Source organism: Littorina saxatilis, linkage group LG11, assembly GCF_037325665.1.
Source record: "Littorina saxatilis isolate snail1 linkage group LG11, US_GU_Lsax_2.0, whole genome shotgun sequence".
Classification (NCBI taxonomy): domain Eukaryota; kingdom Metazoa; phylum Mollusca; class Gastropoda; order Littorinimorpha; family Littorinidae; genus Littorina; species Littorina saxatilis.
In genome coordinates this window covers 12,533,235-12,553,567 of record NC_090255.1, presented here as the reverse complement: position 1 = coordinate 12,553,567, position 20,333 = coordinate 12,533,235, and the positions used below count along the sequence as shown (strand labels likewise).

Sequence of the window (20,333 nt, the reverse complement as noted above, 5' to 3'; positions counted from 1 at the left end):
GTAAAACTCTTAATCTAGTCTCTTGTGTTGACTGATAGGCAACTATCCAAGATCGTTCATCAATTTCTACATTAAACTTTCTCTTCCAAAATCCTCCGGAACATGGTACATCTGTTTTCATATTGATAATCTCTTTCCTATATTCTCTGGCACTTAACACATTTTTGCCGTTAAACAGTGGTAAGGTAATACAAGCATCATCAGTCATATTTACAACATTTTTCCTCATAAATAATGACACAGCAGCTTTTACAACATTATATTCAAGAATTCGGTTTGGTGAATATCCAATCAGATCACAAATATCTTGATATGATAATATGTTTCCCGAACGTACAATGTCAGTTAATACCAATACACCTCGTTGTATCCAACTTTCAAAAAATAAAACTTTGCCACTATACGTTATGCATGCATTATTCCATAACAAAACCGGCCCGATTGTCCCACGATCGTAGTGGTTATTATCCAGCCAATATTTTAATACTGCTTTCCAAAAGTGTGATTTCACTAGGTCTAACCCTTTAAATCTTGAACTGTTTATATTCGATAAGAAACATTCAAAATGCTTTCCAAAACGCAAATACATCATCTTTGGAGTAAAACTCCAATTATCATTTTCATTTGATGTAGTTAGTTGTGAAACCCATTGTAATAAAAAAGAAATTTGCATTTGCCTAATATCGATCATTTTTAAACCACCTTTTTCAATTTCAAAACATAAAACGCTTCTTTTCACCTTTTCAAAGGCCTTCCGATTGCAATCTCTTTTTCGCCACAAAAATCTAAACGATAAGGTATTGACTTCATTCAAAACACAGTCAGGTAATACAAACGCTTGCATAATATACACACATTGTGAAATTAAAAACGTTTTCACAATACATATTTTCCCTACAATGCTCAAATTTCGCTTCTCCCATGCACAAATCAATCGCTTAATATTCCTTATTCTTCCAGTCCAGTTATCTTCTACCAAAGAAGCACTCTTATCATTACAAAAATATACACCCAAAATCTTCAACTTCTTCTTCCAGCCAAAATTATAAAATGTTTCATCACAATGCTTCCTACTACCCAACCACATCGCCTCAGACTTTCTCTTATGTATCCTTAAGCCTGAAAAGCTCGAAAAGTCATTCATTATATCAAGTGCATAATACATATCAATCTCATCCTTTAAAAAAAGGGTGATATCGTCTGCATACAGAGCAATTTTAATAACGGTTGCAATATCAACATTATTCCATAACGAAATTCCTTTAATACGTCTACACTGTCTTATTTTTGATGCCAACAATTCAATGGCCAGTACAAAGGCCAAACATGAAAACGGGCACCCTTGACGAATCCCGGCTTTCACATCAAAAAATTCAGACAACCATCCACAACCATCCACAATACTGCACTGAGCTAACCGTGTCGTTCATTAACACAGTCACCCATTGAACAAATTCTGGCCCAAACCCGAATTTTTGAAAGGCTTTAATAATAAACTCTTTTGAAATACTATCGTACGCTTGAACACAGTCAATTGCGACCAACAGACCAGGTTGATTTAACTCGTGTGATTGTTCGATTACATCATCAATTAACCTTAATATTGTAGATACTTTTCTGCCTTTAATATAACCGACTTGATCACCAATAACGCTTCCTAACCTTTTTGCCAAACACTTGGCTATCAGTTTATAATCGCTGTTTGTAAGGGAGATGGGTCTCCAGTTCTTTAATTCAGAGTTTTTAGTACAAAAATGTACCAATTTTTGCTTTTTTGAAGGAAAAAAATATATACATGTATTATATGGTTTAAATTTGTTAAAAAAATGATCTGTTCAGACAAATATAAAAATGTAACTTGTAACACAATTTGTGCAATCTGGTTTACTCTCAAACATAAAAGTTCAAGTAGGCTAACTGAGGCAGTGCGTGAACAAAGTACGGAAAGTTTACGCGGACTTTTGCGCAAAGGCAAAAGTAACCGGTGCTTTTTTTATGTGCCCCCCCCCCCCCCCCCCCTTTATTTTTTCGGCGGACACTTTTGCATTTTCGGCGGAACAAAAAAAAATTCAGCGGAAATCCGCCGTTCGGCGGACAATTCCCATGCCTGTAATTTATTTATTATCTTGCACACGTTTGCTTTAGTAGTGGCAAAGAAGGAAAACGTGTGAGATTCCGTGATATTAACGTTTTGGTAAGCACGAACAAGATACAAATAGTTACAATCACAGATATATGATCTACAAGTTCATATTGCCCGTTATTGGCTCTTCGACTCCCGTCTTTAACCTCTTGCTTCCCTTTATACAATAAACCGACCATAGAGCGTCGTCTTCCCGCACTCTGTTGTCAAAATCTCCAAAACCGTTTGGTATTGTGCGCAGGGAAGTCCTTTCATGCAATGTCATCATCGCCCTCGGGCGATTGGTCAATGCCTGTCGTAGCCGGACCACTACATTATGTCTGTCACACAAGATTGTAAGGCTACTTACTTTCCAAACGGATACGAAGTGAACGGGGGCATATGGTAATTAGTTATCAACTTAACTTACCTCGAACAGTGAGATCGACAGAACGCACAGTACACAAATACGAACGGAGAAACTCTGAAACCTACGAATCAATACATGCTCATGAACTCACGTGTTATAACTTCTATGTTTAACCCCGGAGAAGTGTCTGCCGTGTTTGCTCGACCACCTAAACTGATTAAACAGTCACGGGCTTCAGTTTCTTAGTTGGCAAGAATATGTTTATTTTTCTTAATTTTCAACTTTTCCTTATTTTCTAAACGCGAAATTCTTGTATTTTATTCATTTCAATATATTTCAAAGGTTTTGATTGGTGTATTAAACATCACATTTATGAAAGGGTTGCATCGTTATCGAGCAATTCCAATGGACGATTTCCCGTCGACTACTTCTAATTATAATGTTCTTTTGTTACAATGAAAAAGCAAATTAACAACAGCCAAAAAAAAAAAAAAAACTAGAACATACAAGACGTTGACTTAAGAATTAATTGAAGAAACTTGCGTTTTTGTTTTCAAACACATTTTAAACTACTTTTATTTTAAAAGTGCATGTAGTGATTATGTTGAACCAGACGTTAAATTGATAGTGTCAAATAGTAATTTCAAAAACATAAAATATACATCTTTTTCAACAGGATTTATGTACCTGTCTTGACGCAAACAACATACCAGAGGCCATCAGCCGATGTCTGTGCGCGGACCAGATACCGACCAATGCAGATCTCGAGTCCTTGTGTAACCAAGGCGACAGCCCAGGTGAGACCAACCAATCCACGTCATCCAGCCAGACGTCTGTCAGCCCGACCTTCCCCCTGTTGTCTTCCTGGTGGAAGAACATGACGTCACAGGGGGCCGGACCAGACCCACAGATGTCAGACACAGTCTACGACAAGCTTCTAGCAAGGTGAGTCATTTTGCACGCACTACACACTGGAGCGAGGAAGGTAGGCGGAGGGGGGGGGGGGGGGGTCTTAGAAACAAGTACACGCATTGCCTCTGATTAATTTCACTCCCAAAAACGCAGTTATAGATTTGTAAAACAAAACAAGTGTTGCATACAGAACATTGCATTGTTTGATCAAGTAGGTTAGGTAGGAAACATTTCAGTTTGTCTGTCTCTCTGTTACCCTTTGTCACGGCCTGTTTGTCTATCTGTCTGTCTCTAAGTTTCTCTCACTCATTAAGGTGGCAGTTCTACCTAGCAACGATTACCAACATCAGTACGGAGATTATATGGACTAAATGATGGTGGATTTTGACACCTATTTGAGGAGAAATAGCTTAAACCCCATTTATTCAGCAGGTATGAATAGAAATCCATTGTTTTAATACTTACCTGGGTTACATGAATAAACGTAAAAATTCATTTTGGCAGATACTGTGAACGTATTGTGAACTCTGTGTCGCCCTTGTAGTTTTATATATTAGGCAAAGAGCTTTGAGACTGCACAGATATTTAGTTAATGAGTTTATTAGGATCCTGAACCTAATTATGCAAGTGAAAATATCATCATGTTATCTACATGCCCATTTCCGTAAAAAAAAAGTGTTTTCTTTATTTCAACCACTTCAACTTGCCCAACACTGGATTTAGTCAACATTACAGTCTTTTGGGGAGGTTCAGCATCCTGCACATGCTGTAAACAAAACGTGTGCCAAATTTGAACAGTCTATCTTGAATAGTTCAGAAGATATCCATGTAAAATGTGCGATTGTCGCTAACTTTTCTACCCCTAATTTGACATCAAATTTGTCAAACGACACAAGTGATGCAAGAAAAGTTGAAAAGCACATCGAAAAACTCACATTTTGCTCTGCAGGAAGTGACAACTTAGACAAGATGGCGGAGAGCAGTCCTTCACTGCCGAGGGAGCGGTTATTATTTTACAGGCAAAGGCGGTGAAATAATATGGTGTTTGGTGTTTATATTCAGAGGCTATTATATAGGGTCACACTCTCAGCCACATCAGTATAACATCAGACAGACGAATGTCTATCACTAAGTTTATTCATTAAAGTATAGAGCATAAGATATAAGCAGCATACAGTAACAGAGCTTAGCACAGAGTGAAACTCATTAGCATAATTTGCTGTGCTGGCCGAAGTCTAGGGTGCACAATGTACTCTTATTTTAACTGATGATACCAGACCGTGGGAAGAGGTCTGAGAGATAACAGTCAGGAGGGGCTGGGTGGTGGCACAGTTGATGGTACTACATCCCCTCTCTTTCGGAAAGCAAGTATAACACACTGTAGATATCTTTAACATAGTGTCACTTCTTGCAGAGTAATGCAGGATAACCTACAACCACACACAATATTATATTATGAACACCAAGAGTCGTGGTTGCAGTGGCTGAGGACGCAGAAACGCTACTAGCAAGTGACTTCTTGAAAGCTGGTGGTGCTGGTTGGCATTGTTCTGCATTAAATCAGTGTCACAGATAGTAGAGCATTTCACTTTGTTGAAACCACGAGATAGTGACTAATTGAAAGTAATGTCTCGAGTAGTTCAAGCTAAATATCTCGAAAACGGTTATGTTTCGGCAAAAACAAATTGCTGCAGGTAAAAATGTTGTTACTTGTGCATGTAAACACCCCATCGTAATTTGAAAAGGAAAACACCCGATGTTTGGTCATTGTTTAGGTAGAACTGCCAACTTAACTCTCTGTCTTTGTTTGAGAGAAAGGGGGAATGTACGTTCTGGCTCACCGATTCCGACAGACCCTAAATATTAACGCAAAATAGGCTTCTGGACTAAACTTTTACTAAAATGAAACATGCGACAAAATCAGAAAAATACTGCATAAATCCATACAAAAAAAATACAGTAAAGTAAGGTTGTTTTGAACCAATGCCGGGTCTGTCGGAATCAGTAACCCAGAACGTACATTCCCCCTTTCTCTTATACAACATTCTTAAGCTCAATACGCTCTCTCATTTACAAACTTTACTTCATGTGTTCTTTCACTGTTAGAATTATATCTGATACATGCAATGTGACTGTCTAAACGAATAGTTAACTCTTTACAAGTGATTCTATTTTTACTTTTTCTTCCCGTCCTATTTGAATCCCCTTTTTTAAAAACTGCTTTTTCAGATCTTCTATATCGATTGGCTTGTTATATTCAGCTCGTGTTTTTGTTTGAATACTTGCTTTCTTACTTTTGTAGTCATCAAAGTCTGTTTGTATCTGTTTGAATTCTTCGTCAGAAACTTTTGAATCTTCAAGTGCTTTACTGATAGACAGTTTTAGGCTAGACAATTTTGATGATGCAAGAGTGGAAATGGATTCGTGTTTTTCAAGCTTTTTCACAATTTTTTTCATTATAGCTGATGCTATAAATGATAAACCACCAACTGCTGCTGCGACACCACCTAGGATTAGAGAAACTGGAGTCCCTACTCCGGTAGCTAACAGAATTGTTCCCGTTACACCTGCAGCTGATGCAAGGATAGTAGAACCAGTGCTGGCATTAGAAAGGCTGTTGTAAGTTGTTGAGTACTTACGTCTAGCGCGAGAATATTTTTCTAATTCATCTTCTAGTTGTTTTTGTATATTACTAATGTGTGCCAGTCTGAATTGTTGACTTTCTGCTGCACTTTCATCAATATTAGGATAAAGCTTCACACTGCTAGTCATCTTTTTAATGCAAAATATAAAATATTTATCTTAATTCTCACTGGCCAGTGTTTCTGCTAAGCTTTGAAGCTGTTCATTGCTTAACACCTTATCTGTATAGTAGAAAGCAATCAAATCAAGATAAGTAAGATTAATACTTCTTATTTCTGTTAAATTATTTATATCTGCGTTAACAACAACATTTTGGTTTGACGTCTGTTTTTTTATTGTGTTAGAATCCTTTTGAACAGCAATAAATACTCTGACTTCTTCAACATTTAATGGTCTCCAGTTGAGATTTATTCCTCTCATTAGAACAGTGTTTGTGGTTTCTTCCCTTTTCCTGACAACTATATCAAATATCATAGTTGCATTCTGCCCTATTGGAAGCTTGGGTATAAAATCGACAATGGTGTCAGCGTCCTTTTCAACACTTTGTTTTCTGTGAATGAGATAGTTGTTCTTATGGAAAGGTTTAACTGCAACTTCTCCCCTGCTGTTAATCGCAGGAACAAGGCTAACAATTAGTGGTTTAGCATTGATTGACTTACGGAATGTGTCGTCTTTTCCAACAAGAGTGTATGGACTCACAAATTCAAACTTCATTTCCCAGTCAATCTTTTTCATAACAGGACTAAGTACCCATTTTTTATTCTGATGTTTCCACATGTAGAATGTGTCATCGACAATTGGATCAGGTACATTAACATCACGGATTTGACCTAGTTTGAGGAATCTTGGTTTCTTTTCATCGTCGATTTCCTTTCTCTTGTAATGACCAGTGTCTGTAAACTCGAATGCATACACTGCACCAACTTCAGCATTGCTCTCAAAGTCGATAGCGTCTGCTAAATCTTTCAACTCTATAGTTGAACATGCAACAGGATAAGCTATTGTAGGTCCACTCGACATTTTAATACTCAATATTTTATGGAACTATTTCCAATGTAATGTTAAACAAACAATCAACTGGTTGTCCACTTTGATTTTTCAGATCAATGTGTAGGAATTCATGACACCCTTCCTCCAAGTCCTTGAACTGAAGTGTCTTAAATGTTGGCACGTGCATTTTACAAAAAGAGGCATCACTCGGTGGAAGAATCCTAAGCAGATCAGAACGCTGATCATTAAACAGATTATAGGATGTGTTAAGCTCTCTCATGTGAACAAACAGTACACTGTTAACATCCATGTCAATGGGACGTGTTCCCTTGTATATATTTGTAATTCCAAGCATATCAAGGAGTTTGGTTGGAAACTCAAATGATCTGTTTACTTCTCTAGTTTTGGGCATAGTAAGAGTAGCAATGAGACTTGCATGATTTAAACTCGCTGTAATACCTACTGGAGCAAACAATTCTTTCTCTAAAGTGCAGAAGTCATAGTAACCATCTTCTACAGAATGTGTTTTACCATTAATTCTTACCCAGTTGTTATTCTTTTTTTTACTGATATTATACCAAGTAACCTTGTACATAATTTCATGCAGTGCAACTTTCATTCCTCCATTTTGATTGTTGATAGGGTTTGCAAGTTTAACTGGCACACCAGTCTTCACATTTGTTAGTGTGATAAACATTTTTTATTCAACAACAAAAATGATTCAGTATAAATTCAACAAAGACGTTAAATACAAAACTGGACCATATTACAATCCAAAGACTATTTCTTTCCATGAGTTGGACTTTGCTGTAACAGAAACAGAATCCATTCGCGTTAAAGTGCCTGACCCATTCCATTCTTACCTAAATCCCCCAATCAAAAATGATAGTGTTCCAAAGATGTGGAACTCTCACCCAATTCAGTTCTATCAGAATCAGTTAAACTTTGCAATATTCTGTGCAACCACAGGATGTGGAGTGTCCTATGCAGACCACATGAATAATTCAAACTTACTGACAAAGTGTGTGTACACATTTCACGTTTACTATCAGTGCAGGAGAATCTTGTCTGAACTTCAGGCACCAATGCCGCATGAAAAGAGCTGGAACCCATTCAACAATAGGATAAACATGAAAGTGTATGAGCGTCTCTGCAATGAATTCAATATAGATTTTAAGACCGACTTTAGGCAAAAGCAAGACAAAAACCATGGCATGGGAACACTATATTTATGGGGTGTCCACAGGAGGTATAATTTTGATTACTGGCCAGGTCATACATCTTTTTCTTCAAATGTGCAGGTACAGTTAGGATCAATAGAACAACAGCACCACAATGCATGGACTACTTTTATATTAGACACCGGCAAAGGTTTCACTGGATCAGGTGTTGAAAGGATCAATGAATCTATCCGAACATATGCGTGGTGCTTGCTAGGCTCGCAGGCACAGACACGATCAAACATACTGAGAACAAGCACAGGGTTTGGTGCACAGAAACAGTTGTTATCAAATTTAGAAGATGTCATAAACTCTGCAGTTGATCTGCCTTCCAGCATCAAAAGGTATCAAGACTCTCTCCGTTATGCAAGATCAAAAGTTGACTTTGCTGTTGGTAACGGCCTTTACATGTTACCTTCTGATCTCCAGCTGCAGATTGGAACAATAACAAATTATAACAATGAAATCATTATTGCTAGTGACACCCAGCCGCTTGGAAAGGGTGAAGAACTGAATTCAGAAATCAGAACGATGTTACAGCCATATCACAATGAACAGAAACAAAGCGTGACAAGTGAAGATCACGCTGCAGGTGAAGATCATTCTGTCACTAGTGATGATCAAGCTGTTAGTATTAGTGATGATCATGAATCGCAGAAGACTGCTCTAGTAATTGGTGGAGTGGGTGTAGGCTTACTTTTGCTTTATTCTCGTTAGCAGAACACCTGCAATTAAAACTATTAGAGTCCAGAGATGTTCAGCCATGAAACCAACAACTTTACCTGCAAAAGATAACAGCCAGCTAACAATTGAACCAATGATTCCTGGAAGTGCATCCAAAGCTTTTGCTGCTAGTTTCTTTAATAGTTCTGCAATGTGTTTGAGTTGTTTCTTTACCCATCCCGGATCAGATGGAGATGAAGGTGAAGGTGGAGGTGGAGGTGTGACAGTGCCACCTGTGAATGTTAACACTAATGTGCTTATTGCAAATCCTAACGCAGTTAATATACTAGCTATTGTGATTCCCTGCTCTCTGAAAAGCGTTCTAATTCTTTCAGCAAGAGTTGTGTCTTCGTAAAGGATTCTTTGAATTGTATTTTTTATTCTGCTGACCTGTGTTCTCAGTTGTTCTCTATTGTTACTTAGAACTTCTAACCTTATGGCTTTCTCCTCCTGCAAATCTTTTAAACGCTTAGAAATTCTGTTTTTTACTTCTTGTTCTAGGTTCAAATCATCAGCATCAGCAAGTTTTTGTTTCTCTTTGTTTATATCTTCATCCAGCTGACCTAGTTTTGACAGATTATTTGCTATTTCACCTCTGATGGTTTGTAGTGATTGATTAAGGGCTTCTATTTCTCTCATAGGTAATAGTTCATGTGGAGTCTTCAGTGAAGTTTCCTCAGAAAAAGAAGTCTCTATCTCTTGTATAAGTTGATCAGCCTCATCTGCAAGTTTATTAAGATCTTGCAATGGAACAGATTCTATTTGAGTAGCAGTTGGTAGTCCTAGTTCTGCTTGTTGAAGTAAGGAAACAACATGGGAAGCTGATGACCGTGTGCTAGGCACAATATCTAATTGCCTAAGTCGATTAGCAGTAAGTTTTTGTTTTAGTGAAACTTTTGATAGAAACTTAGCAGGATTAGATTTATATGTAAGTTGGACTTTTTCTCCTTTATCGCTAGTTGTATATAAATGATTTGCTTCCATTTTGAACTGGTTTGGATCTAAAACATCAGGTTCTTCTCCTAAACTTTTGTAGAAATCTCTAACTTTACCTTCCAGAAGTTCATGTCGTGCCACCTCATAATGCAGTGAATGATGGTAGGGAACCAAAGGGATTGCTTCGCTCATGTCGTCCGCTGGCTCAAATAAATCTTCAAATCCACCTTCTGCCATTTGTAACTTATTTTTTATTTTGAAAATAAAAAAAGATGGCACAATCGTTCGGTTCTGTTCTTGATCCTTACAGAAGGCTGAAAGAACCTCTCGGGGTAAAAGGAATAAGGCAAACAGTTATAGTTACAAATAATCCTTCTACTATTGATCAGAATGAAATACTTACTGTTAGGTTTCCTAATCTAGGTAAGAACGATGTTATTGTACCAGGCACTGTAAGACTATCATTCAAATTAGAATTAGAATCTGGCTCAGATGAAAATAGGACTTTGGCTTATAATGTAGGAAGAGCAATTGTGAGGAAGATTACTGTCAAACTGGAAGGGCGGGAAGTGATGTCATTGAATAATGCAGATGTATTTTTAGTTTATGCAGATAATTGGTTGACTGACAATGAAAAGAAAAACAGAGTGTTTCAAGGGATTCAGTCAGACAATGGGATAAAAGTTAGAATAGGAGCAGGAGATAAAGCTGACAACAAAAAAGATAACGCTGTCAATGTTGCTTTTGGAAACAAATTTTGTATTCCACTTGACTTTGAACTCATAAATTCACATCCTCCCTTCTATCAAGGAGCATTGCGTGACAGGCTGTCATACGACCTGACTTTCAATAGTTATGATCGTGTTATGCTTTCACAAGACCCGGAAGCAAAGTATAAGGTGTCTGGAATTTCTTTAGAGTTTGATGTTGTAAACCATCCTGAACTGGCTAGACTTATAGAAAATCAGTACAGTTCTAAGCTGCCTATCTATTATGAAAGAGTGTTGAATCACAGTACACTTTCAAAAAGCCAGGCTGATCCAATCTGGAACATTAACTTGAATACACCAGCTAGGTCAATGAAGGGAATACTTATGTTGTTTGAGGAACCAAAAGATTCATATGAAAGGCAAATAGAAAAGTTTTACAATCCACTAATCAATAGAGTATATTGCACAATTGAAGGGCAGCCAAACCAAATATTTGCATCTGGCATGCTGCCATACCAACACTATGATGAAGCAAGAAAGTACTTTACTGGAGGAAGATTGAAAGACCCAACATCTGATCTTGTGGCTAAAGATCTACATTTACACGGTGTTGGCGTAGAAGATTTCTTGACAAATAAATATGCGTTATGGCTGGATCTCAGAACAACTGACGACAACAAACTGCATGGAAGTGGAAGGCGAATTGAAAACGGATCAGAAGGAATCACAATACAAATTGAAAAGGAAGTAGGGAGTAGTAGTAAATCAGTTAAGATCTACGTGTTTGTTGTGTCAGATGCGCAGTTAAACATCTCTGAAAGCAGATTACAGGATATTGTTTATTGAACGTGTTAAAATGAAGTATCTAGATTTTCTTCCAAAAGATCCACACTGTTCTTTGATTTGTGGGGCAACAGGTTGCGGCAAAACAAGATATGTTTTGGATTTATTACAGACTGTTTACATAAATCACTTTGAACACATAGTCATATTCTGTCCAACCATAAAGCATAACAGAACATACAAGGAGAGAAAATTCATATGGTCTGATCAAAATATATTTATTGTAAATCCTTCTGATCGTCTAAATGTTTGCTTGGAGCATTATTTCGATCTTTTTCAGAACACACCAACACTGTTTATTATTGATGACTGTGCAGCAGAACGTGACATTGTTAGAAAGAAAAGTGCACTAGCAAAGCTTGCATTCAGTGGACGACATGCATTAATATCAGTTTGGATATTAACACAAAAATACAATGCAGTTCTGAAAGACTTTAGAGAGCAACTCAAAACAATAACATTGTTCTATTCAAAGGACCGTGACAGTTTTGAAGAGTGTCTTCGAGAAAATGATGTCATTGAAAACAAACAGGAGAGAGAAAGAATAAAGAATAATCTGAAATCTTCTAAGCACTCGAAACTGGTTTTAAAAACTGATCAACCAGTTCAGTATGTATGTTTGTAGAAATCCTTGCTAAGTTCTTGTCAAGTTCTTACTCAAGTTCTTACCAAGTTCTTACACAAGTTCTTACTCAAGTTCTTACCAAGTTCTTACTCAAGTTCTTACTCAAGTTCTTGTCAAGTTCTTACTCAAGTTCTTGTCAAGTTCTTACTCAAGTTCTTGTCAAGTTCTTACTCAAGTTCTTGTCAAGTTCTTACTCAAGTTCTTGTTAAGTTCTTACTCAAGTTCTTGTCAAGTTCTTACTCAAGTTCTTGTCAAGTTCTTGTTAAGTTCCTACCTAAGTTCTTACTCAAGTTTAATTACTAGATTTTAATTTTATTCTGCATCAAAATAAAATGAACTGTGATGAATTGCTGATGCAGACTGCTACAGATATTGAAATCTGTGACAGTAGGACTATACCTGATAAAAAAGAAAGATTGTATTCACTTGCTGTTTGTGGAAAAACAAAACACTACCTTGGGCAGCAGTTAACTGTGGAAGAAGTACAACATCTTTCCTCAGAAGATATAGAAAAGTATCATGGACGGTATGAATCAGTGCTTGGTTCTAAGATGGTTAGAAGTATTGGACAGACTGTTATAGGTTTGTACACAAAGATTTTTGGACATTTTACACCTCTCGACTCGGAGGAAGACTTAACACATGATCTAACTCATGACCCTGTTGTTTCCAAGTCCCTCGAATCTCTTGCCTGTGGCCTGTATTATCGATTTGGTGCTTTATTAGTACCATTTGTTGCTGGATTAATTACTTTCAAACACATTAATTTTCAGAATAAAAAAGATGACAGATCAGTTGAAGCAGACAGTGGAGCAGACGAAAATACCAGAAGTGAACACAGTGACAAAGAAACCTGGTAGAGTAGAAGCAGGAAAAAAACTAGCCGAATGGAACAGACAAAAAAAGTTAAATCAAAAGGCAAAGCAGAACATTATGTCTGAGGTTGAGCAGACACCAAACATTCCTGAAGTGACTAAGGTCACACAAACTGATCAAGAATTAAAATCTTCATTTCTATCATACAGAAAAGTAGCTGTAGCAGCTGTTGTTGGAGGAGGTGGATACTTGCTTTACAAACTTTGGCAAGGCAAATATAAAGTGTCAGAAAAACCAAAATCAGAAACACCAAAACCAACAAACAAAGCAGTACAAACAATAAAAAAGCCCACAGTAGTACCTGCAGTGGATTCATTTCATATGGAATAATTTTAATATTTTAATTTTGATAACATAAAAATGAGTTCTGAAAAGACAATAGTTAATCTAGTTTATCACGCTGCAGTGATTGGAGGCTTGAGTGTAGGTTACACAATGCTGGGTAAAAGTCTCCTCAGAATGAAACCAGCCGACTTGGGAAAGTTAGACTTCGAAGACGGTGCTAAACTAATTGGTGTTGTGACAGCTTCCTTTGCAACAAAAGACTTCCTGGTGAAGCAAGGAATTATTCCAGAAAATATAAACATGTAAGACAATAAAATGGCTAGCTTGGTTATGATGGTGGGAGGTGCGATTGTAAATGCGCTTGCATTTTCTGGCAGCAACTATTTGTTTTCTAAACTGCAAAATGGTGAAGAGAGGGAAAGGCACAACAAAGCCATGGAACAACTGGAGAAAGCACAGGATGAATACGAGAAGAAACGAATTGCGCAGTTAGACTTTATGAATGATAAACTCAGGCAGCAAGGACATGCAAACAAAACCTTTGCCAATGTTGATGCAGCCATTCAAGAATACTATCTTGCAACTGGAAAGAAAATGAAGACAAGTGCTCCTCCAAAACTGGGTGACTTTTATCAGCCTTCAGAAGAGCAGAAGGTGGGCGAGATTGTTTTCATTGTTATTGGTATGGCTGTTGTTTACTTTATTGCGCGTGCTGTCAAATCTTAATATTCTGTCATTTAAAAAACCATGAGTGATGCTTTGTTATCTAAAATATATTATTCCCCAAAAGGATACTGGAAAGGAAGAACTGCTATTGACAAGCTCAGTGACGCAGCAGGTGTTTCTCAAGATATAGCAAAGAAATGGTTGTCAAAGCAGGCAGTTTGGCAGATCTATTTACCTGCACCAAGAAAAATTACACGACCACACTTTGTTAACATTAAACCGAATGACACTCATCAAATAGACCTGCTGTATTTACCGCATGACACAGTCAGAAGGAAGAAATATAAGTATGCACTGACTGTAGTTGATGTTGCAACAAGATACAAAGATGCTGAACCGTTGACAGAGAAAAGTGCTATAGCTACAGCTGTTGCCCTGCAAGAAATTTACAGACGTGGACCACTAAAGTATCCCAGAATGATTCAGTGCGATGATGGTAAGGAGTTTAAAGGAGCTGTCAACCAGCTTCTGTTAAAACATCATGTTACAGTGAAGAGAGGTATTCCAGGAAACCACAGGTCACAGGCTATTGTTGAGAGCTTTAACAAACAGTTGGCAGAAAAACTGTTTTCATATCAGTACCATCAGGAATTTTTGGACACAGAAAGTAAATTGCGTAACACTGAATGGGTCAAAAGATTACCATCAGTACTTAGAGCAATGAATCTGGAGGTATTTAAAGCTACAGGGTTAAGACCAGTTGATGCAATCAAACAGAAAACAATACCTGTTGCTCCAAAGTCAACAACACCAGTGGCATTACTACCTTTCAATCAGAAAGTCAGATATTTATATGCACCCGGTGAAGCTGAGGGTGACAGCAGGAAGCGTGCAACGGATCCAATCTGGAGTATTGACATTCATGAAATCAAGAGAGTAGTAGAGACAAATCCACCTATATATTACTTGAGAGAACCAGCACCGCAAAGAGCCTTTGTAAAAGAGGAATTACAATTAGTTCCACGTGGTACAAATGTTAAATGATTTTTTATTTCAGATTTTATAGTGTTAACAAAAATGGAAGCAACTTCATTTTTTTAATTTATATTTTTATTTTGAGTTATAAAATCAAACTCACAGCGATGGAAGACTCTGTATTAGAATCTTTATCGACAGTATTTGACACCGTTGAATTACAAGTAACGGATCCTCAAAATGTGCAGTCCAGTGTGCAAGACGCCATTGAACAAATTCCAAACAATTTGTTGATTGAACCTCCAGTAAAAGTGCAGATAGTCAGTTTAATAAAATACAAAACAGTCAGTGATGAGGTGCTAGAAGTTCATGTTTCAACCAGACAACTAGCACTTAATTCTATGGCAGAATTGAATGGAAACTGGGCAGATGAAATGATGAAACGGTTTGAGCAAGCTGCAGAGGATGCAAAGATGAAAGGATCCGGATGGTCAGAAGGTGAAATTCTAAAAATAGAATTGAAGCTAAGTAAATTTGCCCCCATCAGAGGTAGAAGTTACATACCTTTACCTCCTGCTCTTGTCAAAAAACGTGCTGTGCTGAACATAAAGAATGATGATGACAAATGTTTTATGTGGTGTGTTCTGGCAAGACTGTACAGTGTAAAGAAAAATGCAGAAAGAGTGTCTAACTATCATGCATACAGAAATAAACTAAACTTTACTGGTATTGAATTTCCTGTCAGCATTACAAGCATTGACAAATTTGAACAGCAAAACAAACCCATCACCGTAAATGTTTACACGTGGGATGAGGAAGATGAACTGAAACCAGTCAGAATATCAAAGAACTCACCAACGATTGGTGATTGTGATACTAACCATGTTGACATGTTACTAATGACTGATGGTGTAAAATATCATTACACTTTGATTCGTACAATGAGTAGACTGATGGCGAGCACAAGCAATCACAATAGTAAACAAGACTTTTGTAGGCGATGTCTCTTGCGTATTCCATCAATTCATGCAGCACTTATACACAAGCAACATTGTAAGAGCGTTGATGATGCGGTTGTGAAGTTAACAACACCACCGCCAGACAGCAAAGTGTATTTTAAGAATGTATGCAAACTACAGAAAAGTCCTTATGTTGTTTATGCTGACTTTGAATCTATCATTGTGCCATATGAAGGACCTTTACCAAAAGACCTACCTAAAACAGTAACTCTAAGTAATCATCAAGTCTGTTCATATGCATTTATTGTTGTTAGTTCAGATGGTAAACATTCTAAACCGCAATTGTACAGAGGACCTAATGCAGCAAAGAACTTCTTACAGCAAATGAACCAAGTGCGAAATGACTGCTCCAAACAACTGAATCTTTCAGACATTGTTATGAAACCTGAAGACCAAGAACAGTTTAACTCTACCACACAGTGTTGGATATGCGAACAAAGTCTAACACCAAACACAGACAATCCAATAGTAAGAGATCATGATCATGTAAGTGGGCAGTTCCGAGGAGCAGCACACAGCAAATGTAATCTACAATTAAAGTTTGATCCTAAGACTTGGAAGCTTCCAATCTTCTTCCATAACTTGCGCGGTTATGATTCACATCTGATCATGCAGGCAGTAACTGATGAATACAAAGCAAGATGCATTGCGCAGTCTTCAGAAAAGTACATGGCCTTTACTCTGAATAGTTTATACTTCTACGATTCTGCTCAACATCTGATGGGAACACTTGAGTCTTTATCTTCATCACTAACTGCTTTCCCAATCACATGTAAGTACTTTGACAGTGACTTAGTTAGAAAGGGAGTCTATCCATATGAATACATGGATTCGTGGGAGAGGTTTGATGAAGATGAGTTACCACCAAAGGATGCTTACTTCTCACGGCTGAAGGGTAAAGGTATAAGTGACGAAGACTATGAACACGCTAAGACTGCATGGAATAAATTAGGATGTAATACAATGGGTGATTATCATGATCAATATTTGTTGGCTGATGTTTGTTTACTTGCAGATATATTTGAGAATTACAGAAGAACATGTATGAAGCACTACAATCTAGATCCTTCACATTACATATCTGCACCAGGCATGAGCTGGGATGCATTTCTTAGATTTACAGGAGTAAAGATTGACTTGCTATCAGATCTACCTACACTTCAGATGATTGAAAATGGACTACGTGGAGGAATCAGTATGGCTTCACACAATTACTGCAAAGCCAACAACAAATACTTGGACGACTTTGATCCTATGAAACCTTCTAATTACATCATGTATCTAGATGCAAACAATTTGTATGGTTGGGCAATGTGTCAGACGCTTCCACTTCGGAACTTTAAGATCTATTCAGGACCATTTTCACAATGTGTTGTGCTGACAATATTAAAAGCAGGCCCAGACAGTCGAAAGGGATGGATACTAGAAGTTGACTTAGACTATCCACTATCACTTCATGATCTACATAATGATTATCCTTTAGCGGCTGAGAGGTTAAAAGTAAACCCAAGAGAACCTCCAAAGCTGGTGCCCAATCTGTTTCACAAAAAGAAGTATGTGTGTCACTACAGACTGTTACAGTTTTACATTAGACATGGATTAATTTTGAAGGCTGTTCATCGTATAATTTTATTTGATCAAGAACAGTTTATGAAACCTTACATCATGAAAAACACAGAACTGAGAACCAAAGCCGCTGATGCATCAGAGAAAGACTTTTTTAAACTGATGAACAACAGTTGCTTTGGTAAGACAATGGAAAACCCACACAAGAGAAAGGATGTTAGACTTGTTACAAGAGAAAATGAGGCCATCAAGCTGACATCCAAACCACAGTATCAAGACTTTAAATACTTTCATGAACAGCTGTATGGTATCTTAATGAAAAAACTTGTAGTCAAGCTTGACAAACCAGTATTCATAGGCTTTACTGTGCTAGAGTTGTCAAAACTGTTGATGCTTGAGTTTTTGTATGATTATTTGAAACCAAGATATCCCAAATCGAGAGTACTTTACACAGACACAGATTCATTCTTACTTGACATTCCAGCGGATGACATTTACAAAGATCTAGAAGCTGAAAGTCCTGCAGTAAAAGGAAAAGATTCTTTTTATGACACTTGCGACTACCCTAAAGAATCACCATTGCACTCAAATGTTAACAAGAAGGTTATTGGAAAGATGAAAGATGAAATGAATGGGAAGATAATTAAGGAGTATGTTGGATTGCGTGCAAAGATGTACAGTGTTGCAAGTGAGAAAGGGGTGGTTAAAAAAGCAAAGGGTGTAAGCAAACAGGTTGTAAAGTCGAGCATATCGCATGATAACTACAAGGAAGCACTGTTTCAGAAGCGAGTGTTTCACCATGACAACCCTAAGATCAGTTCCGCGCTTCATCAGATCAACACAACTATTGTAAACAAGAAATCTTTAGATGCTAATGACACAAAGCGCGTTTATTCATCACCAGAATATTCTTATGCAATTGGACACTGGAGAACAAACGCGACTCCAAATAGTCTGAGTGTGTAATAAGAATTTTTGTCAATCGGGAAAACCCGCTATGACAGCTTTGTTTTGACTGCAGCGGGGAAGAGAACGTTGCTTGTGAAAGGGGAGTGTTTGTGAAAGGGGAGAAGGCTTTGTTGAGTTTCAAAGCAGCCACCAAGTACACTTATCAAAAGCTTGAATCAAATAAACAAGTCAATTGAATAAGTTAACACTCGGCGGCCGCCCGAAGGCAGCCTTTGAAGCGAAGCGAAGCAGGGTGTTGACCTATTTTGGCGCAACTGGCAGTTGCGTGACCTGATTGCAGTGTTAGCTCTAACTCTTTTTTCCTACTCTTGTGATTGCTGTTGATGTATATTTGGAACCATTGACGTCACTTTCTCAGCCCAATCGCGAAGCAGGGTGTTGACCTATTTTGGCGCAACTGGCAGTTGCGTGACCTGATTGCAGTGTTAGCTCTAACTCTTTTTTCCTACTCTTGTGATTGCTGTTGATGTATATTTGGAACCATTGACGTCACTTTCTCAGCCCAATAAAGCCTGATATCCTCATTCTTTTCAAACATGGTTTTGAGTTCTTTTCTCATGTTGAAGACTTCATAAAAAGACATCCCAACTGTGCTGAATTTGGCTCTGTATGGAAATAGTAAACGGGCAATCTCCCTCAATCTCCGTGCATACGTAGAAGAAATTTTAACGTTTCTTTCCAACCAGCCATCCCAGGTCTCATTATGAATGCCTTGTTCTGCTTCATAAAACTTAAATGCGATTTCTAGAACCATTCCATATTGCAAATTGAAGCCCATTGAAGTTGCCTCCTGTCTTTGTATGTGTCTATATCCCTCAACTAACTTTTCAATGGCACTTGCTGATGATGTGATATCTTCCGGATTAAAAAAGAACACTTCCTTCCTAACTTTCATGCTTACATCAACAATTTTTGACTTTAAATATTCGTGGAGTTCATTGAACGTCATTGTTGTTTTGGTTTTCTTTGGTTTCCGTTTTGGGCGTGAAGGAAATTTAGGTAGTTTTCCACTCTGAGATGGCCCTTCATTTTTCATTTGCGATAATACTTCAACAAAATTGTTGAGGTAACTGAGGTGCTCTTCAATAGTTAAAAACTGCTCAGAATTCCATTCACTCAATGATTCCGGTATATCCATAGTTGGTGAATGTAAAATTAAAGTTGATGACTGTGTTGAAAAATCTAATAGATTTTGATGAGCAACTTGTGATTCAAGAATTTCTCTCTCTAATTCTTCAGAAATGCTATCTTGAGACATAAATATTTAGCAAATATAGTGACAGTAAAAACACTTCTCTCACAGAAAACACAACTGCACGGCAGGCGAGTCCGGAATGAAATGGCAAAATCACTAGGCTATGTTACTATCAACACCAAGTGGTGGGCGGACGTGACGTAACTGTTGCTATCACATAATTTAATCTTGTCTTGCCATTGGAGGAATATAGAGCAGGCCTGGCCTGGATCAAAACACACGCTGGCTGGTTTCCTTCCCAGATCAATACGGTAGTGTTGGGCTTGGCTACGAAGGGCAGATTGGATTAATATTTCAATGGAAACTAAATTTAGCGTTGTATGAGAGAAAGGGAGAATGTACGTTCTGGGTTACTGATTCCGACAGACCCGGCATTGGTTCAAAACAACCTTACTTTACTGTATTTTTTTTGTATGGATTTATGCAGTATTTTTCTGATTTTGTCGCATGTTTCATTTTAGTAAAAGTTTAGTCCAGAAGCCTATTTTGCGTTAATATTTAGGGTCTGTCGGAATCGGTGAGCCAGAACGTACATTCCCCCTTTCTCTGTTTGTCTTTCAAGAAATTGTGTGCTTGCTGACTTAGTGGCTAGATTTGAGCTTTTCTTCTTCTTCTTCTTCTTCTTCTT

At 37.6% G+C, this 20,333-nt stretch overlaps 1 protein-coding gene across 1 annotated transcript in view; it reads left to right on the top strand.

The window, feature by feature from the left end:
* Positions 1-20,333, top strand: part of LOC138980676 (mediator of RNA polymerase II transcription subunit 12-like) — a 29,455-nt gene that overhangs the window by 4,571 nt on the left and 4,551 nt on the right. Inside the window, exon 3 of the mRNA XM_070353584.1 lies at positions 3,169-3,437. Within this exon, the coding sequence (XP_070209685.1) occupies positions 3,169-3,437 (269 nt within the window). The remainder of the gene's footprint in view (positions 1-3,168; positions 3,438-20,333) is intronic.